Source organism: Gymnoscopelus microlampas (genome assembly GCF_963454915.1).
Source record: "Gymnoscopelus microlampas genome assembly, chromosome: 22".
Taxonomy (NCBI): domain Eukaryota; kingdom Metazoa; phylum Chordata; class Actinopteri; order Myctophiformes; family Myctophidae; genus Gymnoscopelus; species Gymnoscopelus microlampas.
The window spans coordinates 38,107,555-38,133,553 of NC_139959.1; the positions used below are offsets into that span (position 1 = coordinate 38,107,555).

Here is a 25,999-nt window from a genome sequence, read left to right on the forward strand (position 1 = left end):
GCCTCGTCATGGTGAGTGGGAGACATTTGCCAGGTGTGAAATGGTGTCATTTCACACCTGGCGTTTTTACAAGGAAAGTGTGAAGAGATCAGATGTCATGTCTGTACCTTGTGGGCCATCATGGTGAGCAGAGGACAGCTCTCACTGAAGTCATCGATGCTTTGCTTCAGATCGCTGAAGGCCTGCCACTCCTTCAACGCCCTGGGAAGCTTCCTGATCCTGAACACGCACGCACGCACACGCGCGCACACACACACGCACACGCACACATAAAAGTATAATATTTGCCTCCGAGATGTAGTGGAGTAGAAGTAAAAGTATTGAACAAATGTAAATGCTGAAGAAAGTCAAAAATCCAAAATTGTAGTTAAGTACAGTACTTGACCACCTGTCCACACTGTCCTGTGTTGTCCTAGTACCTGTTCTGGAAGTCCTGCAGCTCTGCGTTGACACGGTCGATGTCCAGGTCTGTCCAGAGGATGTCGTAGTACGCACACACTCTGTCCATCACACTGTTATACAGGCTGTACAGCTTACTGAGGAGAGACAACTCCCGCTTGATCCTCTGCAGCTCTGGGTACTCTGAAACACACACACGCACACGCAGACACACACGATGGAAGGACGAAAGTTAGGAAGCAAGAGTGGGAGGTAGATAAATAGATTGGTAGGTAAGTGGATAGGTTAGTAAGTAGATAGGTAGATAGGTTAAGTAGATAGGTAAAGATTCAACCATTTTAAATGGGTGCCTAGTCCTGCAGGGTATTGAAAGTAATCCTGCAGACACAGCATTGTTTATCTTTTAACATCAGTGTAACAGAGAGGTCCTCTGTTACTGATGTTTCTCACTTTATAGCATTTTGCACAGTTGTATTTTGCACAATTAAGTCATGATTTTAACTATTTATTGAATGATAATCATGAGGGGCAAGTGCAATGTGTAATGTATGAGTGCAATAGAGAGGGTGATGATTGAAAGCTTAACATGTACCCAGTTGTGCTGAGCTGTGGCCAGTGTAATTGGGCTGGACCAAGTCAGAAGGGTATGTGTATTTGGAATTGCTAGGGATATTGTGTAATGTTGTAGTATGAGAATCATTATTGGTATAGTTCATGGAGTTTTATTTGATGTTACGAGAGTTAATGCTATATGTATGTATCTACCCCTTGACATGGTGGAGTCCAAACTAATTGCCTCCAGCTGAGTATAAAAGGCTGCCAGCAACAAACATCACCAGTTGGTGGTAGGATGAGAGCTGGACACCACCATGTCACCTGTGTGGAGAGCTTCCTGCGTCATGTATTTTTTTGTATTGTCGGTGTACAATCATAATAAATACACCTTTTTGGTTGCACCCTATCAAGGCATCTGTACTAACTCCAACCGCAAGTCGGGCATTCTAACAATCAGTGCACTTCTCAGACTAGCCACCAGGTGGGGCAGAGACAACACACACTTTGTCTCTGCCCCCACTTTATAATTAACTTTTACCAAAGTAACCTTATCATTCTGCATAGCATTACAACTATAGTCACTAAACACACATACAATAGCCACTGCTACCACATTCATGCAGTTTTAATAATTATAAATTGTTTCACATTTCGGCCCTTCGTTCACTTTATTGGAGTAGCGTGGCCCTCTGGAAACGATAACCTTCCATCCAGTTTACCAAGTCAGCTGTTGTTATGTTATCATGGCATTATCATTTTATTATCAGTGAGTCAAGTGACTTGAAAACACACTTGAATTCTCCTCCAGGGTTCAAACTAAGTTTACCTCACACACCTATAGTGTCATAAAAACCTCTGTAATATTTAACATACTGACCTCTGTTAGCCATCATATCGTCGCTGTCGGGCATAAACCTTGTTCTCTAATACAGACTCTATATTTCAACTATTTACGTTTTTTTTCACCACTTCGTCGCACAAGAGTCAGTGTTGTGCAAAAGTAGAGGAAATATCGGATCTACACATTCACGTGTTGCGTTGTGAGCTTGTAGATCGGCTATGAAAATTGGGTATGTGTGTCTGTGGATTACTGCATGTGTGTCTGTGGAATACTGCATTTAACCAAAGAGATTTCCTGAAAAGCAATGTTATACTTTCCAACCGACAATAACGGTATACAATGTCACACTTCATTTTATAAATATCACATGGAACAGATATTTGTTAAAATATGATGCAACTGAACTCAAATCACAAGAGATGTGTTTTAGCTGTTTATTTAATTTAAAATGGATTTATTCACATACAATTTTCATTAGAATACAGAGCAAAAACAATTCTATTGCTGAATTATTTGATTTCAGGAGATTTATGCGAAGATAATGAATGAAATTGTCCATTAAAAAACAAAGTACAACAGTAAATGTATCATATAGTAGTATTACTCTGATATATGTATAGTAAAGTACACTAAATACATTAAACCAACAATATTAAGACCATTCAAATAATCCTGGTGTTATTAGCATTATTACTATACTGATGTTAATACATCGAACACTGACACTAGACAATGGACACTACATATGATCTATAACGTGTTTTGAGCTTGTAGATCAGCTTATTGGTATCACAAAGATTATTTTTTTGTTTGCCTTTTTGCCTATGGTACTCTTTTGCCTATGAAAATGATTAATATAACGAAATAAGAATTAAAACATCATTTCTTATAGGGTCCTTGGCAAAAAAAAAATCAAATGGGGGTCCATGCCCAAATATGTATACATTTAGGGGTCCTTGACCTTGTTTGAGAGCCACTGTGCTAGACAGATGACAGCGTTACACTGATCTTCGCTTGTAACATCTTCACAGGGACAGTATCATCAAAGTTCCAAATGTACGGAAAGAGCGTTTCGGTGAAAGTGTGTGTGAAGGTGTGTAGGTGTGTGTTAGTATCCGGGTCAGAGAAGGACAGCTTTCCTTGGTTCCAGTCCAGCTGGACTCTGATCCTTCGGGGTTTCTGATTCACAGAGAGAACAATGACTGGCCCCGTGGAGGAGCGTGCCCTGTATTCACCTGCCCATAACAGCCCTGTTCTCCTCTGGTAAGACTTTGCCAACACGCCTACCTCCCAGTTCGTATTGTCTGCAACCTCGACATCCCAGCTGTGAGTCCCCGAGTCGAAGCCCTCAGAACCCAGGACGTAGCCGTAGAGGGCAAACCTCTCCAGGTTGTCAGGAAGCCACCGCCTTTCTCCGCGTCTCACGCTGATCAGATCGTCGGACAGGATGAATCCTCGATAGGCAGTGTTGGGGTCCAGGATGACAGGAGTGTATGAGACAATGTCCTTCATCTTGTCCCAGACACTGAAGCTCAGGTTTTTCATGTGTTTGGCCACGTCTATCAGTGCTCCTGAGGCCGGCTGTGGGTCCTGCGGTGTCAGCCGGATTCTTTCCACTGTGGTCCTGTAGTTCTGCAGGAATGAGATGTGCTCAGATCTCAGCTCCTCCTTTATGGCTCTGATTGTGCTTGAAATGGTCGATATATCTCTGTTCAGACCCTCAATCTTCTCCTTTATCACCTGACTCTTCTGCTGCTCTTCGTCCCTCAGCCCAGTGATCCTGGCCTCCTCTTCCTCTTGTAGAAACTGACGAAGCTTCTTAAACTCTTCCTTCATCTGCGTCTCTGTGTTCTGGGTCTGGACCTTAATGTGCTCTGCCGCTTGGTCATAGTTTATTTTAACTGTATTGAAGGCCTTCAGCTTATTCTGTAAACCCCCCAGTGAGCTGTTGACTAGTGCCTTGTGATCCACAGCCGCTTCATCGACAGGTCTTAAACTGTGGCCGGTGTGTTCTTTAGAATCTTGACACGCAAGACACGCCGGCTGTTGACATTCCAGACAGAAGAGTCTGAGTTTCTCAGCATGCAGACCGCAGAGATCCTCAGAGCCCGTTGACGTTCTCTGAGGTCTCTCCCGTATGAAGGTCTCACACAGGTTCTTCAGAGCCAGGTTGCGATCAGGTTCCATCGGATGTCTCCTCTCACAAGTCGGACACACCTTTATTTGTTCCCCTCTCCAGCAGTCCTGCAGACAGGCTTTACAGAAGCTGTGGCTACACGACAGGGTAACCGGATCTTTAAATATGTCGCAACATATAATACAGGAAAGATCCTCTTCTGTGAAAGACGACTGGGAAGGCATTTTTGTCTCTGAGGAAAGCTAAAAAACAGACCCTGATCAAGCACAGGAAATCAGCCAGTCAGGCGTGGTAACACTGACGAAGGATGCTGAGGATATGGAGCTGCCAGGCAAGAGGAAGGCCGGGGAGGATCCGGGGAGAGGAGGTGGCTGGAGCGACCGAGGGAGATGCAGTGAACAGAAGCGGATGGAAACAGACGATCCGCTGTGGTGAACCCTGATGGGAATTAGCTGAAAGAAGAAGAAGAAGAAGAATTATGTTAAATACTCCCTCTTCTAGAACAGTGGTTCTTAAAGTGGGGTCCGGGGACCCCCAGGGTTCCTTGAGGGGGTTCCAAGGGGGTTCCCAGCAAAAGTAGTTATCATTATCATTACAATCATTTTAACCACTTCATCTATTTATACGCTGGCTATTCAAAAATAGCAGATGTACAAGCTCGCTTGTATTTTTTTAACATTTTTGAAAAATATCAAAACGTTTTTTTTTTCTTATTTGTTTATACATAAATCTTCTCTCCTGGGGGTCCCTTGCACAAAACCTTTTCAGATGGGGTCAGTGGCCAAATACATACAAACCTGAGGGGCCTTGACACAAAAAATGTGACACGCTATGAGCTTGTAGAGCGGCTATTTTCGAATAAAATAGGGCTTAAGTGGTTAATCTATGTTTTGTAATTATAAACAACAAATTATACAAAATTTAAATAACTAAAGTTTTCAAATAATTGCAGTGGAGTAAAAAGTTTAATATTTACCTCTGAGATGTAGTGGAGTAGAAGTAGGAAGTATAGAAAAATCGACACACTCAAGTACAGTAAAAGTACCGCAAAGTTATACTTAATGTACTTAGTGCCGTTCCAGTATCCCCTCCTGTAGCAGTGGACTGTGGAGTTAGTGTTAGTGTTTGAAGGTGTAGGAGAGAGAATCTTATAGTCTGGAATGAGTGTGGCAATGAGCTGTGACAATCCACAGAGCTGTTGCAAAGTTCAAGCACGCCCACACCCACACCCGGCACACAAGATGTGAGGATGTCAACATTGCTGAAGCTCACATGTTAAAATAGCTGATCTACAAGCTCACAACACGTCGAGATGCGACATGTTGTGAGCTTGCAGATCAGATGCGGATGTATGTTAAATATTAAACACGTTTTTTTTATGACACCACAAGGGCTAAGGTAGACTATGAACTGAAAGGGAAATTCAGGTGTGTTTTCACCTGACTCACTCAAAATGATAACATAACACCATAATAAAATATTAAAACCGATGACTTGGTAAAGCTCAATGTACGCAATGTGTTTCTAAGGTGGAGGCTTAACCCATTCAATCCGGGAACGCATCTGTGTCATTTTAGATCTGAGCTATAACCATTATTTTATACATTGGCTATTTAAAAAAAAATCTTGAACATAAATTTTGTGCAAATCTTTGAATACATATTTTTTGAAACAACATATTTATCTCAAATCTTTGCTTCTGAGGGGTCCCTGGAACAACATATTTTGATGGGGAACGCCTTGACATGAAAAAGTTTGAGAACCACTGATATAACATACGTTTTTATTTGTAAAGATTTGCACAAATTTTCATGATTTTTCAAAAATAGCAGACCTACCAGCTCAGAGTGTCCCTGGCAATATTTTCAGATAGGGGTTCGCAGCCAAATACATATTAGTTTGGGGGGTTCTTGATATGAAAATGTTTGAGAACCACTGCACTAGATAGTGGTTCTCAAAGTGGGGTCCGGGGCCCGCCAGGGGTTCCCAGCAAATATAGTTAATCTAACATCACAATAATTTTAACCTCTTTATCGATTTATAACATTGGCTATTCAAAAATAGCAGATCTACAAGCTCGAACTTGAGCTCGAGCTTGTACATCTGCTATTTTTGAACATTTATGGAAAAACATTGGAAATGTTAAGCTAATTTTGAATAATTCTTCTGAGGGTCTCTGGCACAAAACCTTTTTAGATGGGGGTCTGTGGACCAAATCAATCAATTTGGGAATCCTTGACTTGAAGAGGTTTGAGAAACACTGCGTTATGAGATACTGTACATAGAGAATAGAGCAGGGGTCTTCAACAGGGGTCCGGGACCCCTAGGGGGTCCTCAGAGCTACAATAGGGGGTCCGCCAAATCTTTGTGTGATAGGATGTTTTTTTTTTTTACCTTAACCACTTGAACCCTAGCATCCCTATTCTGAGGGGAACATTAGCCAAAAATAGCAGATCTACAAGCTCATAGATCTGCTATTTTTGGCAAAGAGGTATAGGTGTAGAGGGGAAAAAGAGCAGACCAAGTAAAAAAAAAAAAGTTGAATCTGAAACAATTTTATGCAATATAGAGGGGGTCCCTGCTTCATCTCTCTCTCAGCTAAGGGGTCCTTGGCCTGAAAAAAACGTTGAAGACCCCTGGTATAGAGAGATAGATAATGTGTTCAAGTACATACCGTTGACGGTCAGTCCAAACAGTTCCTCTCCTCCACAGTAGGTGGCGTATTTCCTCCACAGCTGGTCGAACTCTGCCTGGAAAGTCTGCAGTCTGTTACTGGCCTCAGCTGGAGTCAAACCCTCAACCCCTGGGCCTCTACACGCACATACACACGCACACGCACACACACACACACACACACACACACACACACACACACACACACACACACACACACACACACACACACACACACACAGTTACAATGTGCACGCATGCAGTGATGGAAGAAGTACTCACATTTTTACTTAAGTAAAAGTATCAGTACGCTATTGTGGAAATAGTCTGTTACTAAGTACAAGTTCGGTAATTTACTGGAGTAAAAGAACAAAAGTATTGGCATCAAAATGTACTTAAAGCACCAAAGGTAAAACTACTCATTATGCCAAAAGTCCCATTACAGGTTTTTAAATGTGTAAAAAAATCTTTGGTAACACTTTATAATAACTACACACTATAAAGCATTAGTTAAGCATTAGTAAATGCTTAATTCATCATGAACTCATCATTAGTAAAGCATTATTCTTACATTACTAAGCATTAGTAAACACAGTTATAAATGGTTCAACTATACACTATTAAGCATTAGTTAACTATTAGTGAAATACTTAATTCATCATCGTGACGCATTGTGAGCTTGTAGATCTGCTATTTTCAAATGGCTGAAATATACATAGGGCTGAAGTGGTTGTTAGTGTGTTTTGTAATAATAATCAAAATCTACAAAGTAACTAGTAACAAAAGTTTTCATATAATTGTAGTGGAGTAAAAGTACAATATTTTCCTCGGAAATGTGGAGTAGAAGTATTGAAGATTTTAAATACTGAATAAAATAAAATAAAAAACACCCACACACACACACACACACACACACACACACACACACACACACACACACACACACACACACCTGTCATCGTATTGTGCATAGAAGTGTGTGACTTGCGTCTTGAAGCACTGAACACCTGACAGTAGGTCAGCTTTCATCTGAGGCTGGATGTCAACTAGTGTGTTCTGAGTCTGAAACACCTGGAATAACAACACACACAGTTATCAGACAGACAGACACACAGACAGACAGACGGCAAAAGTACATTATACCCCTATGTTCAATACACATGGTTATTTTAATGCTTTTAACAAAACAATAAAACAAATGTTTGCAGTTGTGAATCCTTGTACTATTTTTACAAACATTTTCAAATAGTTCAAGGGTCAAGGAGGGAGGGGGGACTGAACTTTCCTTTTCTACCCGGATTTGAACGTGGTTTCCAGTGCAAGTGCTGAAATGTTACCATTGTGATGATGGTATACATCAACAAATTAATGAATGTACCCAAAATGTACTTCAGCTGCATTGTCTACACTGTCATGTTTATAATTTAATTTAATGGCGCTTAATTATGACAGCATTTTCACCCCAACTTCTCTCATGATGGCCCTCTGCCAATGAGCCTGTGTGTGTGTGTGTGTGTGTGTGTGTGTGTGTGTGTGTGTGTGTGTGTGTGTGTGTGTGTGTGTGTGTGTGTGTGTGTGTGTGTGTGTGTGTGTGTGTGTGGTGTGTGTGTGTGTGTCTGCCCTCACCCTTCCTCTATGCTATTTAAAAGTGACGTTTGTAAAGCACAATAAAGTACATTGCACTGCCTTGTTGTTGAAATGTGCTATGCAAAAACACTTTCCTTTCTTTGCCTTGTGTGTAACTTTGTTGCAATTAATTGAAACTTTGTTACAATGTAGTTTCAATTTAATTCAAATGTGCACATTTCTGTGGACTCTTGGAATTTTTATTGTGTGTTTTTATATGTTATATTTTATGTGTTGTGATTATTTGTGCATGTGTGATGCCTTCAATGTGGCGATAAATAGTCATAGGGGTGCATCACCCTATTTGCTATGTGATAGGGGGTGCCATGCCTATCCACCTGTTTCCTAGGCTTTTCACTGTGTTCCACTTCCTGTCTTTTGATCCAATGAAATCCAATGAAACAGGTCAGATGACTAATGATATCCAATGAAATCCGACAGGAAGTGGAAAACACAAGCCTAGGAAACAGGTCAATAAAAGTCTGGGAACCGCTGGTTATGTTGTATTAACATACTCTACCATACAGATTGGAAAAAAATCACACCTGTGTGAAGGTAGCGGCGCCTGTGATACACTTTGTCATCAATATGTGTTTATAATGTGTTTATAGCCATGTTCTGACCAATCAGAACGTTGACAGACCTGACCAATCAGAACGTTGATGGAAAAGCGAGGTATAGAGCAGGACTATCGCCGTTAAAAATACATACACAAAAAGAAGGGGGAAAAGCATGAGAAAATAAAAATATATACAAAAAAAAACATGAGAAAATAAAAATATATACAAAAAAAACTTGAGGAAATAAAAAATAAACCTTGACATCATAGTGATGTCATGAATAGTCCCTTTGCCTGATAAATCAGAACCTTGACGGGCCTGACCAATCAGAACCTTGACGGGCCTGACCAATCAGAACCTTGACGGGCCTGACCAATCAGAACGTTGACGGAAAAGCCAGGTATAGAACCCTCAAATTCTCAAATGTGAGAATAAACCTAGTGTATACATGTGGTACCAGAAAGATATTTATGTTTTATGAAATAATGTATACAATTTATAAGCCGTACCCAGAGTCTTTATATTGACCTTAGTGTTATTAGCAAAGCATCGTGGTCTTTTGCTGTGTAGTATGAACTGTACAGAGATGGATGTGCAGTGACTTGTCCGTTGTTTCGGAAGTACAATATAAAGGATATTTTCTGGGATTTTTCCCTCCCCAGGTGCAAATGTGATTACATGGGAATTTGTCTGCTTGTTTTCATCATAAAATGCTTCTGGGAATCTTGCAGTAGTACAGACTGACTGATCATAATCAATTTGGAACTTTCTGATCGGGTCATTCTCCTTATATTCTTCTTCTTCCTTTTCCTCGTCATTTTGTAATGCATCTATATCTGCTGTGTCTTCTGTGATATTATCCATTTTTTGTTGTTCAGTGATAGGAATGTCATCAATAGCATCATCAATCATTTCATCAATGTTTTCCTCATCATTCACGTACAGTAGTCGTGATCCTGTTGGGTCTTCCTCTTTACACCTGTGTTGAAAGGTTGAGGAATCTTGGTAAAATTGATAGTAAGGATTTTTACAGTCCTTCAAGAATTGTATTGCTTCAAATAGTTGTTGTGGATTTATAGTTGTGTGGTGCACATAATTCTTGTATGTCTTCTTGCGCTTCAGTTTTACATCAATGGTAGTTATACCAGCTTCAGATGGAGTCCTGGGAAGGGTTCTCAGAGTGTTCATCACATCATCATCTCCTATAGGGATGTTAATAAGTCTGTCTTTCATAGCTGTCATCAGTGAAGTTGGAAGTCTAAATATCTTTTGAAACAGAATTTTCTTGGCAATTAGACTGTTTGACAATTCTGACAGTTGGAGATGTTTTGGCACAGTGGTAACTTTCAGACCATTAGCAGCTGACATGGGTGGCATTTTTCCTTTAGTAAGATATTTTTTACAGGTGTGACAGAGATACCAGTTTCTTTTGAAATCAATGTAGACACTGAATCTTGGATTATCCAGTTTGTTTCCAAAAATATCTCTAAATAACATGTCAGTTTTGTCATTGCATTTTATTTCAATGAAACTGCGCATGTTGGCATCAATAATGGCAACTCCATTTTCAAACATCATTTGTTCACAGCAACAGCACGGAAAGATTGGACCATATTTCACTGCCCCTCTGAAGATTTGTAGCCTCTCTTCTTGTGTATATCCTGTTTTAATCCTGGCTCCTTTTGTATTCCCGATGCTATCCTTTTTTGCCCTACTTCTGTTAATTACTTCTTTCTGTTCAGAGCTCATTATTTTAGCCTTCCTGGGTATCTTGGGTCCTGAGATTTTGTTTTTATCAACTTTGTTCTGTTCAGATCTTATTTCAGCTCTCCTTGCACTCCTTACTCTGTACTTTTCTGCCCTCTTTCTGTCATTCAGTTCTTTCTGTTCAAAGGTTATTATTTTAGCCTTCCTGAGTCTCTTTCCTGCCATTTTAATATCAACTTTGTTCTGTTCAGATCTTATTTCAGCTCTCCTAGGACTGCCATCTCTGGACGCCTCGCCTGGATAGCAATGCAGTCCCCTTTGCATCTATCAAGCCAGTCTGGCCTGTGTCAATGAACACAACTATTTTCTGATAGGGGCCAATATTGAGGCGGCCATATTGGATTTCCAGAAATAATTGACCGGGTTGTCCATATAGGTTGTGATCCTACTAGGTCATAGATATTATTTCTGGTGGCCAACCTTTGATGGCAGGGCAAATGCAGCACACCCCCCTAAGCCCCCTGGGTAGAATGTTAAAAAAAGAATATAAATGAATGAATGTTTAAAAAAGACATAAAAGAAAATGACTTTCTGGTAATAATTTAATTAGTTAAATAAAAGGTTTACATTAAAAGCTCAATGTAAGGTCAATATAAAAGAAAGATTAGATTAATAGGTCAATGTTAAGGTTACTTATATACCTTTTAAAAAAGAACATAAAGACATATTTATTTGCAAGGATAAATTCTAAAAAATACATATATTGTTTAAAAAAAGATAAGATATTTTTTATGAGAAAACGATATTACATATGTGCTATGATTCAAATTTCAAATAACTTTCTGGCAGTATTTTTATGACAATGGTCTGCAGCCTAGTTTCATTATTGTACGAATGTAGTTCGACCTTATTTAAGAAAATGTATTTCCTAGATATTATATTTACATATATCGAAGATAGGTCTGTCTCTTTCAATTCTGCCACATACTTCGCGTTGTAGCCCAAAAGGAATTCAGCTGTGTCGTCAAAAAGAGTTACCCATTCTTTCTCTGTAGAATCGCTTATTAAAACCTTAAACACGAATCTGAAATTATAGCTGTCAATGTTCTTGCATCTTCTGCAGTATAACTGTTCATTCATTTCAATGACCTTCGTGTTACAATTCTGACACGATTTATAATAATTCATTTGAATGTCGCAAATTTCACCCATAACTTTATAAGTGATGGGTAACGCTTCTTGTGGCATTTTCAGTTCCTTTAGATTTCTCCAGGTGTACATCATCATGGGTATGAATTCAAAATCAATATTAGGATTAATCACGATTCCTTCAGATGGTACTACCTTACTATTCCTTTGTAAGATAATTTCATAATCCCTGTTTACCGTGAGATACTTATGGTTAGCTACTTGTAGTCTTGCATTCGAAATACAATAAGAATTGTTTTTCTTCACTTTTAAAAAGAACCTCTCTGCGTCTTCTCCAAATGAAATGATTTTAATTGCTCCACTTTGATCGCTCACAGTAAAATGAAATATCTTGCCCGTTCCCGAGAAATTTACATATTTCCTGACATCTGAGCTTTCTACGACGACTCCTTGAATTTTCCAGGTCATAGAGACTCTAAGTTCGGCAATAGGGGTTATTGAAACATTGGCTGCTACTTCAGTATTTGTGGTTCCATATACTTTGTCTCGGTAATTCGTAACAGAGTATCTGCACTTGCACTGTTACAGCTCGAAGGTCTCTCTAGCTGTTTTAACATCGGGTTCTGTGACATGGCTGCGCTTCTACCTCTAAAGGCGTCGAGTTCCTTGGTGAGCAACTGTATTTGAACATCACGTTCATTCAATTCGAACTTATAGGACATCATTATTTCTGTGATATCCTTTGAAATTATAGGGTCAATGACTTCGCTTGTTTCCTCTGGGATCCTAATTTTTGGGTCGATGACTGCGTTTTTCGGCTCCTGAAAGAAAGGACTCTTGGATTCTTGATCGTCTTTATCAAACCATTCTCTCATAACGGACGACGGGATCCCCGAGCTCAGACTTTCTATTACTACAAGCGAGGTCATAGGGTCAATAACATTGTTTGTGTCCCCCGGGATAACATCACTCTTTGAGCTCATTTTTGGGTCAATGACTGCGTTTCGGATGACTGGATTTCCTCATGAACATGACGTTCTTGTATCTTTCTCTTTCTATTGGTCATATTGGGAGGAATCTTGGACAGATCCCAAGATTCCCAAGATAAGGTTAAATTGAGGATCTAACTTTAAATAACTTACCTAGAAGGAGACTTTAGCCAAATGAATAATAAAATGAAATTAATAAATATTTCTGTTTATATAGACATCCAATTCTATATTCATGACATCATAGTGATGTCATGAATAGTAACATAGTGATGTCATGAATAGTGACCAATCCGAACGTTGACGGACCTGACCAATCAGAACGTTGACGGACCTGACCAATCAGAACGTTGACGGACCTGACCAATCAGAACCTTGGCGAGCCCGACCAATCAGAACTTTGACGGACCCGACCAATCAGAACATTGGCGAGCGCGACCAATCAGAACGTTGACGGACCTGACCAATCAGAACATTGGCGAGCCCGACCAATCAGAACGTTGACGGACCTGACCAATCAGAACATTGGCGAGCCCGACCAATCAGAACGTTGACGGACCTGACCAATCAGAACATTGGCGAGCCCGACCAATCAGAACGTTGACGCAAAAGCCAGGTATAGAGGGCTACTATCGGCTAGCGCCGCTAAAAATACAGTACAGTATCTGCATTCTGTTGGACTGGAAGAACCCTTGTTTAAAAAATAAATGCAAATTGTGAAAAATGCTCATGATGTATGTACATAATTAGCATTATGACTTGTTTGGGACTCAAAACAAAAAGCTTAGAGAGAGAGAGAGAGAGAGAGAGAGAGAGAGAGAGAGAGAGAGAGAGAGATCTGTCTGTCTGTCTCTCATCTAACCATGCGTCTCTCTCACCAGGGCGTTGAGGTTCTTCCAGGTGTATGTCAGTCCGTCCACTCTCTCAGTGTTCCCATGGTTGAAGGTTAGCTGGTGCTTGTTGAGCAGAGAGAAGGACTCTTCCACGTGACAGATGAGTCTGTCCATGTGGACCTCTGACTCTCTCACCTGCAACACAACAACACAATGTGTCACTGGTCAATATTGCTAGTTGCGGATTGCGATTATTTGGTCTCGTTTCTAAAGTGTAGCTGCTTATGTGGGCTTGCTTCCCCATGTTTAAGGGTAATAATAATAATAATAATAATAATAATAATAATAATAATAATAATAATAATAATAATAATAATAATAAGGGTAATAATAATGATAATAATAATCCATTTTCTTTATAGTGCAATTTACATTTGAAACATATCCCAAAGCACTACAAAACAGAGAGCAAAATAAATAGCTAAAAAACATATTAACCCATTAAAACCAGGAAAGAATTTCTGTATGTTGTGTGTTATTCAATCTCCTGGAGGAACTCTGTAACTGCCTGACTCACCTATAGTCTGAGTATATATTTTCTTGTATTACCAGCCAGGTTGCTTTAAGTAGCTGTACTTTGCTTGCTTCAAAGTATCAGTGCTGTATATAGTTAGTGTGCTTAAAAGTAGCTTGTTTAAAAGCATTAGAGCTATATTGTGAGGTGTCATCTGATATCAGAGGGAGTTTCACCTGAACCTGTGGTGAAAGGCAAAGCTGCTTTAAAGCTGCAAAGCTGTTAACACATTTGGTGCCAGAATTTTATAATAACAGATCACGTTCGGTGCCAGAAATCTCACCGTTGCGTTGCACTGTTTAAAGCTCTAGACTCCACGACGAGCAATCCATGAAAAACAATGCATGCGTGCAGGGTGCACGATGGTCCTGGCTAACACCTGGAACGATAACATTTCTCACAATGAGGGAGGGATCCCGCATCCAAAATGGCTCGTTTTCCCCACCGGAAAAGTTTCGGAGCTACAGAGGTTTTTATCAAGGAGATAGAACGGAAGCGGATGGGGAGCCATATTTTGGCACGGTGATCCATCTGTCCCTTCCTTCTCAGATTCACCATGGGTGATACCAGAGCTGCTCTAGCCCCTCCCATGTGGAAAAAAATGGAAAAAAAACTAAAAGACTGATAACTCGTAATTGTACGGTTTCGGCACCAAAGCGCTACTCTTTGAAAACACGTGATTTTACGGTTTTGGCACCCGATGTGTTAAAAAGGTGGTGAAAGGCAAAGCTGCTTTAAAGCTGCAAAGCTGTTAACTTTCATTGCCATGGATGGGAATTCCCGTCCGATTCTGAAAAGGCTCACACTGCCAATGACGGAAATGGACGAACATTAAAAAAAAAAAAAGTAGTTAGTTTTTTCACACAGAACCAGAGATAACGCGATCCGAAGATTTACTGCTCCATTCACTTCCTGGTTAACTTATTACTTAAAAATCCTGTATCTCGGTTCCTGTGTACTTTTTTTTCAAACAATGTATTTTTGGCCGAGTTGTTATTTTCAAAGGCGTATAAAAGCGAACGGGAGGTCGTGATGACATTTTTTTTTCTTTCACAGAAGCACAGTGAATTTATCTTAATATTTAGTTTGTTGTTTTTTAGTGGACTTTTCTTTTCCTTTTGCTGTTGGTAGTCATGACTGCCAGTTCCCATCTGATGTTATGTGGGAGTTCAGACTGCTTCAGACAGTACTGAATAACTGCTATCTTGCATAACGTCTTCAGACTAGGATTTAAGTCTAAGATGCACAGGTCATCGGGTGTGTTCAGTCCTCCACAGAAGATGATACGATCTCTCACCATGCAACAACAGCACTCCCAAACATTCAGACCTTTCCCCTTGGGCTCAACCTTCATCCAGGAGAAGGTCTCTGGATTGAACTTCCACAGATCATTGAAGTACCGTACACTGTATCTGTGGCCACTAAATATGTACAGCTCTCCGTTGTAGGTAAAGGCTGAATGACCCTTGCGTCCTTCTGGTAGCAGCTGTGCAGAAGGCATGTTCAGCCAGCAGTCGGTCTCTGTGTCAAACACTCTGATGCTATTGTAGAGGCCCCACTCGTTCCCTCCGCCAAATACAAACATCTTTGTCCCGATGATGGTGGCCGAGTGACAAATTGAATTAGGTGGCGGAGTGCCTCTGGTGTTAATTAAAGACCAGACCATTGTGGCGGTGTCCAACCTGTAGACGTCATTAGTCCGTCTATTGAGCTGGGTGCCTCCTCCATGAATATACATGACCTTCCCTAAGACACAGGCTGAGTGGCCGTACCTCCCCTTTGGGACAGTCCCATACATCTTGGGTTTTTGTTGCAGTAAGGATTGCCTCCCCAGATGTAGATGATATCTTCTATCAGCACCGCTGTGAGGGGACACTTAGTATACAGGGTATGTTGTGGTCTTAGAATTGTCACTGGGTTTAATTGCATCCAGCGTAAAGACACTGTGTTGAAGACGTGCACATCAATTCGAGGCCTGTTGCCATAATAGATCCCTCCAAACGAGTACACCTTGTGCTCCACTGCAACAGCAGCATCATCGCGTCTCTTTGGTCCTCCACTCAGACGCACCGTCCAGCAGAACATTTCTGACACCGTAGTTTAAGTCTTGCACTGTGAGAGTTCGCTATTTCTATAATTGGTTCAGTGGCACAAATGTCTCACAGAGTTTGACAAATCCACAAAGTCGATGAGTTTGGTTTGGCCCATGAAGGAAGCCGATGACTGTTGTTGCGATCTGATCGCCAGCGCAATCACGGTTACTGCTAATCCTCCGTGCTACACAGCACACAGTCTGTTCACCGGTGTTGACAACTACTTTCCGACTTCAAGCAGCGGTATTCGCCAGCAAAAGCTGCTAAATGATGTTTTGTTTAGTTTACATTTAATTTTAAAGGTTGCGATGACGACATTGTGATGTTGTTGCGTGATGTCATTATGAGGAATACCCCAATAACGTCACTCAAACTGCTAGCAGGTGACATGTTTGTCTCGGTCTGATGTCATTCATGCTGTCACAGTCAGCAAGACACATGCCATATTTGGGTGTAGCTGCAGTGGGAACTCTATATGGTTATGTCTGAGGTTAGCGTGTTTGCCTTGAGATTGGGAGGTTGGGGTTCGATTCCCCGGCCAGGTCATACACAAAGACTACAAAAATGGTACCTATTCTAATACCTCCCTGCTTGGCACACTTGGCATTAACTCTTTGACTGCCAATGACGGGATGTCTCCTCATATTTTACACCGCCAATGACGAGAATGACGAGATTTGTGTTATCAGTGGTTTTACGATGCGCTCTTCTGCAGCCTGTGAATGACCACTGCAATCATCTCAACAACCCCCCCCCCCACCCCCACCCCCCACTCCCTCCAAAACCAAACCGACCGATCAACTGACCTCCCTTAGGGCGGCCATGGCACCTCTCACATCCTCCAGGTCTGTGATTGGACGCTGCAGGCGCTTGGTCAGTCCGTCGACAAATGAGAACACCTCCTCCATGCCAGCTGACGCGCGGCAGTGGAGCGCAGCGCCAAACGCTCGCTTCCACAGACCCGCTTCCTGTCTGAGTGGAGGGGGATGCAACTTATTTCCGTAGCGATTATTCCATTGATTACTTTTTCGATTAATCAAATACTGGAGCAGCGTATTTTCTTTATCCATCGTCTCTGTCGGGTGAAAACCTCATATGTCCAAAAGTGTTACTTTTCAGGATTCAATGAAAAAAAAAGCAAAAGTAGCAGATCTACAAGCTCGATAAGAGGTTTCTGCCCGACAGCAACGATGGCAATGAATCGATTAATCACAGGAGTGTCATTTTATACGACATTGTTTGTTGTACAAAAGTTGTTAAAATAGCAGATCTACAAGCTCTCGGCTCTCAACGGGTCACATCGCCACGGGTTGTGAGCTTGTAGATCTGCTATCTTAACTTTGTTTAGTTTTTTATAAAAACAATTACGCTTTTTCTTAAAGGTTAACTGATAACTTTGAGCCTAAATTAAAAAAAAATGCTTGTATATCTGCAATTTTTGAATAGCCAAAGAAATCCAAAATGACACAGATGCGTTCCCGGATTGAATGGGTTAAATGTACTAGTTTGATTCAGCGTTTCAGCCCTACCTGAGGGAACGCTTCAACTCGTCTGTCAGGAACACCACACATCCCACCTGACAGGAAACAGGAAGCTCCTCAATCTCCGCCTCCAGCCTCTGGAACAGCATTATGGGTAAAAAAAAAAATCACACCCAGTGTGAGTAAGCGGTGCCTACTCTGTTTGATGAGTGTGACAGTGTGTTTGTGTGTGTGTGTGTGTGTGTGTGTGTGTGTGTGTGTGTGTGTGTGTGTGTGTGTGTGTGTGTGTGTGTGTGTGTGTGTGTGTGTGTGTGTGTGTGTGTGTGTGTGCAATCAGGCGCAGCTGTTGAGGTCATGGTGAGGTTGTGCTCAAACATACACACAGACAAAGTCAAATGTAGAGCGGTTGGCACCGCTAAAAAGACGGAGAGACAAAACCACAATGTCAATTGAATGTTTGAAGATTAGCTGATTTGGTTTTGTAACTAAACAGCGATTGCCAACTTGTGGGCTGGGGCCCACTGTTGGGCCATCAGGGATATTAAAAGTGGGCACCCGTATATAATGGAGATTAACCACTTAAACACTATACTTGGCTGAGCGGAGTCCGTCAGGGCTCTGTACTAGTAACGTTTTCTCTTTTCGCTCTGATCTTGTAGATCGGCTATTTTCTGCGAAAGGTTTCCCCAAAATACGGGCGGTTAACCACTTAAAACTTAAAGCTATTTTAAAAAATGTATATATATACAAGCTCACAGGGCGTCACTTGGTGGCACGCTATGAGCTTGTACTTCTGCTATTTTTGAATATTTTTGGAAAAATATATTTTTTTAAAGAATCATTTTGATACATACAGAGTAGGAGGAGATCTGTGTGCTGAACTCTGAGAGGGAGGGGTCAGTCTGCAGGAAGACCTTCACCTGTTCCTCTGGGTCCTAAAGACACGCATGCACGCACACGCACGCACACACACACACACACACACACACACACACACACACACACGCACACGCACACGCACACGCACACGCACACGCACACGCACACAATACAAGACCACATTATGTGATCTGCTGCTGAACATTCTCCAAATCAACTTAACCCATTCAATCCGGGAACGGGTCTACAAAGGTGGTTTCTAAAAAACGTATGTTTCTATATCAGTGGTGCTTAAACCTTTTCATGTCAAGGACCCCCAAAATGATATGTATTTGGCCGTCGACGCCCATCTCAAAATATTTTGTTCCAGGGACCCGCCAGAAGCAAAGATTTGAGTTAAAAATTTTCGCTTTAAAAATATATATTCAATGATTTGCAAAAAAGTTCAAGATTTTGCAAAAAATAGCCGATCTACGAGCTCATAGTGCGGCACTCCGCGCTATGAGCTTGTATATGTGCTATTTTTGAATAGCCAAAGTATACAATAATGGTAGACACAGATGCGTTCTCGTATTGAATGGGTTAAATTCCTTTTTACTTCATTTCATTGTCAAAGACTGGCTCACTCCAGCATGTGTCATTCACCTGGTTCCACAGAGAGGAGAAGTGAGACAGTTGTTTCAGAGTGTCAGCGGCCACGACCTTCAGAGACGACAGGGCTGAACTCAACTGCACCACAGACCTGGAATGGAATGGAATGGAAATAGAGTAGAGCAGGGGTCTTCAACAGGGGGTCCGGGACCCCTAGGGGGTCCTCAGAGTTACTACAGGCGGGCCTCCAAATCTTAGTGTGATAGGATTTTTTTTTAACATTAACCACTTGAACCCTAGCATCCCTTTTCTGAGGAGAACTTTAGCCAAAACTAGCAGATCTACAAGCTCACAACGCCTCGCAGCGCGAGGCGTTGTGAGCTTGTAGATCTGCTATTTTTGGCAAAGAGGTATAGGTGTAGAGGGAAAAAAGGGCAGTAAAAAAAAAGAAGTTTGATCTGAAACACAATTTTATACAATATGGAAGGGGTCCCTGCTTCATCTCTCTCTCAGCTATGGGGTCCTTGGCCTGAAAACGTTGAAGACCCCTGGAGTAGAGGACAAAATAAAATAAAATAAAATGAAAGAATAATTCGTAGACAAAACATTTTACAGTGAGAGAGGTCTTCTTTATTACCTGTAACTCATTACAACTAAAACAAAACTAAAAAGAGAAATCAAAGGTAACAGAACACATTGTGTGTGTGTGTGTGTGTGTGTGTGTGTGTGTGTGTGTGTGTGTGTGTGTGTGTGTGTGTTACTAACTTGTTGATATCTTTGTGCTCGGCCACCTGTCTGTCCAGTGACTTCAGAACCAACGGTTTAACTGGAGCCTCATCACCAGGGTCACGACCTGTAGCCTGCTCTGTCTGACACACCAGACAGACAGACAGATAGACAGACAGACAGACAGACAGACAGACAGACAGACAGACAGACAGACAGACAGACAGACAGACAGACAGACAGACAGACAGACAGACAGACAGACAGACAGACAGACGGCCCAAAATAAATGAATTAAAGGGTAATATCCGCACGCACACATACACACACACACACACACACGCACGCACACGCACACGCACACGCAAACGCTCACGCACACACCCATATAAATATTACCAGTAGCTGTCGGTGTTGCAGGTGACAGTAGGTCCAGAGTGGGATGTCTTTACCCAGTGACAACATGACATTCACCACTCTGTTCAGTGTGCCCTGAAACAAGACACCACAATGTTCATGCACATACACAACATCACCATGCCCTTACATCTGTTTATTAACCTACAGAGGAGGACAAGAGAAGAGAAGAGAAGAGAAGATTAGAGAAGATTAGAGAAGAGAAGAGAAGAGAAGAGAAGAGAAGAGAAGAGAAGAGAAGAGAAGAGAAGAGAAGAGAATCGTATTGTGAACCTAGTGTCGCGACTCGAATCGTATCGTGAGTTGAGTGAATCGTTACATGCCTAATAGAGGGTATGATGGGTAATGTGTGTACTTGAACCACTGGTCTACAGAGGCAGTGTACATTAAGTACACTAAGTTAAGTACATTAACTTAGGTACTGTACTTAAGTACAATTTTGAGGTATTTGTACTTTACTTGAGTATTTCCAATACTTTTACTTCTACTCCACTACATCTCAAGAGGCAAATATTGTACTTTTACTCCACTACAATTATTTGAAAACTTTAGTTACTAGTTACTTTGCAATGATCAATTATTATTACATTATAAAACATACATTGACCACTTTATCCCTATTTTGTACCTAGGCTATTTGAAAATAGCAGATCTACAAGCTCACAGCGTGTCGCATTACTCAAGTAAATTTAGAATTCAGGACTTTCACTTCCGGAAGTACAGACTTCTTCTACATTGCAGTATTGATACTTTTACTTAAGTAAAACATTTGAGAACTTTTTCCACCACTGGTACTTGAACCACTGGTCTACAGAGGGTAATAACGGGTATTGTGTGTGTACTTGTATGTCGTCCAGGCTGGGTGTGAGGGTGATGTTGGGTATGGACAGCTGGATGGAGGCCTTGAACAGAGCAGTGAGGATGACGGGTCTCTGAGAGGAAGACGCAGGAGGCTGAAACGCTGAGCTGTTCACGTGCACACTCTTCCTCAGCGCGTCCAGAGAAGTCTTAGTGGCTGATGAGAAAAACACATGTTTAACAATAACATGAGTTTTGAGTGCAGTTCATCCATTACATGCCATCTCCCTCAATTTGTAGCTACCTATTTTTGAGTTTTGAGTGGACTCCAATCACCCAATAGCGGTGATTGGAGTCCACCCACCCATCTCTCTCTCTCTCTCTGAACTGAGCCCTCCTTCTAAGAGTAAAGTAGGCAGAAATTGACCAATCTTAACCCATTAAGACTGTGTCATTTTTTGATTTGAGCTAAAAAAGCATTATTTTACACTTTGGCTATTCAAAAATAGCAGATATACAAGCTCATAGCGCGGCACCGAGTGCCGCGCTACGAGCGTGAAGTGGTCCTTGGCTGCATGGTGGTCCGTGGTTACCACGCCAATCTCCATCAATTTGTAGCCATTTCTGAGTTGTGGGTGGATTTTGACCATCACATCAAAGAAATAATCCTCCATGTACATCCATTAGCTTTTACATAGTCGTATGTTTCAATCACTCAAGAGCGTCCGGGGCTGAATGTCATGAAGCTGTGACTCTCAACAGATTGCTCATGAAACGCATCATAAGAGCCTGTGCCCTTATCAGCCATGTACTCAAATATATTTAAAAAAAGCAAAAACCTTTCCATACAAACACGGAAACACTTTCACCATGCCAGCTTGGCACCACTACTCTTCTCACAAAGACCCTTCCATGCCAGCAGGACATTGAAATGCCCACTTCCTATTTTCTCAAATCCAAAATCAAAGCCTGTGCAGTATAAAGGTCTGGCACAGATATTATCTTCTCAAGTACGTCACCAAAATGGACATCATATGTCCATTATCGTCCTATAGGACCTATAGCACATAACAATGGAGTTGAATATCAGTGCTTTAGGCTATTGTGGCTAAATGTGTGCAAATCTTGTGCAATGGAGTTGAATATCAGTGCTTTAGGCTGTTGTGGCTAACTGTGTGCAAATCTTTGAATATATTATGTCTTCTAAATCTTCTTTTTGAGAGAAAAAAACATATGTTGCTATAATATCAGTCGTTCTCAAACGTTTTTCATGTCAAGAACCCCCCCCCCCCCCATTTCAAAATATGTTGTGCCAGGGACCACCAGAAGCAAAGATTTGAGTTAAAGATGTATTGATAGAGTTAAAAAGGAAACCGACACAAAATACGCAGACACAAAGCTTAGGTAAAATTAATAAGCACTGTACTATGAGAAAGAATAATCAGGAGGCACCATACAGCAAAAAATGTCTTTCTGACAAACAAATCTATTTTCAAAAGATTTGTAAACATTTTATTTTAACGATTTCTCAAAAATAACAGATCTACAAGCTCATAGCGCGGCACTCGGTGCCATGAGCTACTGTATGAGCTTGTATATCTGCTACACCATTTCACACCCTTTCTCCATGACAAAGCTTGGACTTCCCACTGAAGAGCCAACGGCAGGCCCTTTGAAATGGTCCGATGTCTTATTATTATGTACATTAAAGCAGTGGCTCTCAAAGTGGGGCTTTGCCCGGGGACCCCTGCAGGGGTCCTGGCTGGAGGGGGTTCCAGGGGGTCCCAGCCAAAATAACTGACAACATTAATTCAGGAGAGTCTGACCTTTGACCAGCGCCTCAGTGTTCCTCTGGCAGAGTTGACCAATCAGGTTGAAGAATCGACAAGGAAGACATGACTGACAGCGAGTCTTCTGCTTGGAGTCTGGATGGAGACACTGATAAGACCCCTGAGAGGAGAGGAGAGGAGAGGAATTTGATTCATGTCACGTGTGTACGTGTGTGTGTGTGTGTGTGTGTGTGTGTGTGTGTGTGTGTGTGTGTGTGTGTGTGTGTGTGTGTGTGTCTCTAACTTACCAACTGGCTCCAAACAGCCGCTAAAACACGGTGCCAGCACTGTTTGACCCCACTGATTCAGAGAACAGAGATTAAAGGAGGGGGACTTTATTCCACAATACACATTTGCCTGGCAGGAACAGTCCAGCCCCCTTTTCTCAGACCAGGTGTGTGGTACATTCATGAAAATGGCTATGCCAACTCCAAACAGCCCCAAAGACACGCTGCCAGCACTAATGCGGAAGCATTTTAAAATTGTGGGAGGCAACAGTCTGGCCATGCGAGACTAGTCTGGTTGGGACAGCCGTGGGAAAGTTGATGAAGCATTTGTGAGAATCTTGTATAGTCTCCTCATAGAGCTATTCAGTTCAAGTGGTAACGTGTCCACCTTTATGATTAATGTCATGTTTCACCTGTGAGTCTTTACGCATGCGTGTTGGATGTTTCATCTTGAAATGCTTTTGCATTGTTGTTCATTTGTTGTAGGGCAACTTGCCAACTTTTGTTGTAGGGCAACTGTGTGTGTGTGGGGGGGGGGTGGGGGAGAGGGAGAGGGAGAGGGAGAGAGGGAGAGGGAGAGAGAGAAAGAGAGAGAGAGAGAGAGAGAGAGAGAGAGAGAGAGAGAGAGAGAGAGAGAGAGAGAGCTTACGAAGACCGGAATAACGTGTCCTCTGGTGTACTAACGTGCGTGCATGTGTACCTCCAGGTTAACTGTGTCTTCTGGCTTCATCTTTCTCTTCAGTTCTTCAATCAGCTCATAAACACTCCTCTCTACCTGCTGACTGTGACTGCACGCACACGCACACGCACACGCACACAGTATAGTATAGTACACATAGAGCTGACTATAGAAACAGTAGAAAGTGGACTGTAAACACTGTGTCTACCGGCTGAGCGTCTCGGCTGCCGTCTTCACATGTGTCTCTGTCCCCTGCAGGAGGTCCGGAGGACAGACAGGCGGCTGGACGGGAAGCTCCAGCAGCCGGCAGGACGCCATGGACACCAGTAGACGCTCCACGCCGCACTCCAACCTGTCCATGGACGCCTTGGACACCTCCGCTAGCGTCCTCACAGACACATACACACTGTCTATGACTGGCAGACAGACGGACAGAGACAGAGAGACAGGCAGAGAGACAGACAGAAACAGAAAGATTTAGTTTGATTTGGTTTAACCACATGAACCCTAGCGCAGTGGTTCTTAAACTTTTTTCATGTCAAGGACCCCCACATTGATATGTATTTGGCCATGGAACCCCTTCTAAAAATGCTTTAGACATGGGGACCCCCAGAAGAGAAGATTTGTGAAAAAAAAAGAAGCAAAAATGATTCCAATGATTCCAATTTTTACAATACTTTCAAGATTTAAAAAAAAAACGCGGCCAAATATATTTCAATGTGGGGGTCCTTGACATGAAAAGGTTGGAGAACCACTGCTCTATTGTACAGATTGGTCAAAAATAACGGTTTATTCACAAAACAAGCTACATAGTGTAGCTTTAAGTGGGTTCATTTGTATTTTAGGTATCAGATATATGATCATCCTTATAGTCTCTCTCTCACAGGGCTGTGTGTTGATGGAGTTCCAGCAGTAGGTGGTGAGTCCAGGGGACAGACTGTCCTCCACCTGCCTGAAGAAAGGCTCCATCAGTGGGGAGAGAACAGCAGGGATCCTCGCCACTGCTGAACCATACGCCTGGAGCAACTCCTGCAGCCTGGAGAGGACACACACCCACAGAGATCAGTAGAGACAAGCACCCATATGTAGAGACTATCATAGATAAGTAGAGACTAGTAGAAACAAATAATAGAGACACAATATATTGACAAGCAGAGATAAATAGAGAGACACAATATATTGACAAGCAGAGATAAATAGAGAGATACGTGGAGACAAGTGGAGACGAGGCAAGACAATGCGAGCTAGAGACGATCAGAGACTAGTACAGAAAATAGACAATTAGAAATAAATTGAGACAAGCAGAGATAAATGGACAGAAGCAGAGATAAATCGACACAAAATGGACAGAAGCAGAGATAAATGCAGATACGTAGAGATAAGCAGAGACAAAAATAAACAAGTAGGAATAACCGAAGACAAGCAGAGATAAATGAAGACAAGTGGAGACATGTAGAGATAAGCAGAGACAGTTAGAGACAAATAGAAACATGTAGAAATAAAATAAGACAAGCAAAGATAAATAGATTTATAGATTTTTGGAAAATAGCAGGTCTACAAGCTCACAACGTGTTCCATTGCAAACGTGCATTGCAACACGCAGATCGGATATTTTCAAGTAGCCGATGTACAGTAGGAACAAGTGGACTAAATAGAAGGACAGACAAAGTGGACCTTAAGGGTTCTCACTGGTTGTAGAGGGCTTTGAGTTGAGGTTCCCTCGAGGTCATGTCCCCGATGTCCTTTGGGACGGACAGGTCCATTCTGACCAGACACCGGACCTCCTGGAACGTCTCCAACAGCATGGGGTCAAAGTTCACCAGCACCTCCTGGGAAAGACACACACGTGAAGATGTTATCCGTCTGTCCACCCACCCATCCATCCACCCATCCATCTCTACATCCCCTCTCTCTCTCTCCCCCCATTACCTTGGTGTGTGTGTGTCGGACCAGCAGAGGGGTGTTGGGTGTGTGCGTGTGCTTGTGCACCGTGTGCGTCCACGCGGTGTGGAGCAACATCTCGTGCTGCAACAACACACAACCCAGCCTGTTGTAACACCTGACCACCTTAGACAACTCCGCCCCCTGACACACAGACAGACAGACAGACAGACAGACAGACAGACAGACAGGATAAAATAATAACTATTTTTCAGCAATTACCTGTGACAAAAATAATAACACTGCACATTCATACTGGAAGCTGCCCAGCAGTATAACGTTGCTGTCGACCAGA

At 42.0% G+C, this 25,999-nt stretch overlaps 1 protein-coding gene across 1 annotated transcript in view; it reads right to left on the reverse strand.

Moving 5' to 3' along the window:
• dnah5l (dynein, axonemal, heavy chain 5 like) overlaps positions 1 to 25,999 on the reverse strand; it is a gene marked incomplete at its 5' end in the record, with an annotated part of 97,442 nt that overhangs the window by 57,198 nt on the left and 14,245 nt on the right. The window contains 18 exons of the mRNA XM_084048191.1: positions 108 to 219; positions 420 to 582; positions 6,607 to 6,743; positions 7,558 to 7,676; positions 13,515 to 13,664; positions 16,943 to 17,108; positions 17,666 to 17,754; positions 18,472 to 18,552; positions 19,142 to 19,238; positions 19,853 to 19,956; positions 20,213 to 20,305; positions 21,073 to 21,245; positions 22,855 to 22,978; positions 23,785 to 23,872; positions 23,972 to 24,143; positions 24,648 to 24,799; positions 25,453 to 25,592; positions 25,693 to 25,788. Of these exons, the coding sequence (XP_083904317.1) occupies positions 108 to 219; positions 420 to 582; positions 6,607 to 6,743; positions 7,558 to 7,676; positions 13,515 to 13,664; positions 16,943 to 17,108; positions 17,666 to 17,754; positions 18,472 to 18,552; positions 19,142 to 19,238; positions 19,853 to 19,956; positions 20,213 to 20,305; positions 21,073 to 21,245; positions 22,855 to 22,978; positions 23,785 to 23,872; positions 23,972 to 24,143; positions 24,648 to 24,799; positions 25,453 to 25,592; positions 25,693 to 25,788 (2,256 nt within the window). The remainder of the gene's footprint in view (positions 1 to 107; positions 220 to 419; positions 583 to 6,606; positions 6,744 to 7,557; positions 7,677 to 13,514; positions 13,665 to 16,942; positions 17,109 to 17,665; positions 17,755 to 18,471; positions 18,553 to 19,141; positions 19,239 to 19,852; positions 19,957 to 20,212; positions 20,306 to 21,072; positions 21,246 to 22,854; positions 22,979 to 23,784; positions 23,873 to 23,971; positions 24,144 to 24,647; positions 24,800 to 25,452; positions 25,593 to 25,692; positions 25,789 to 25,999) is intronic.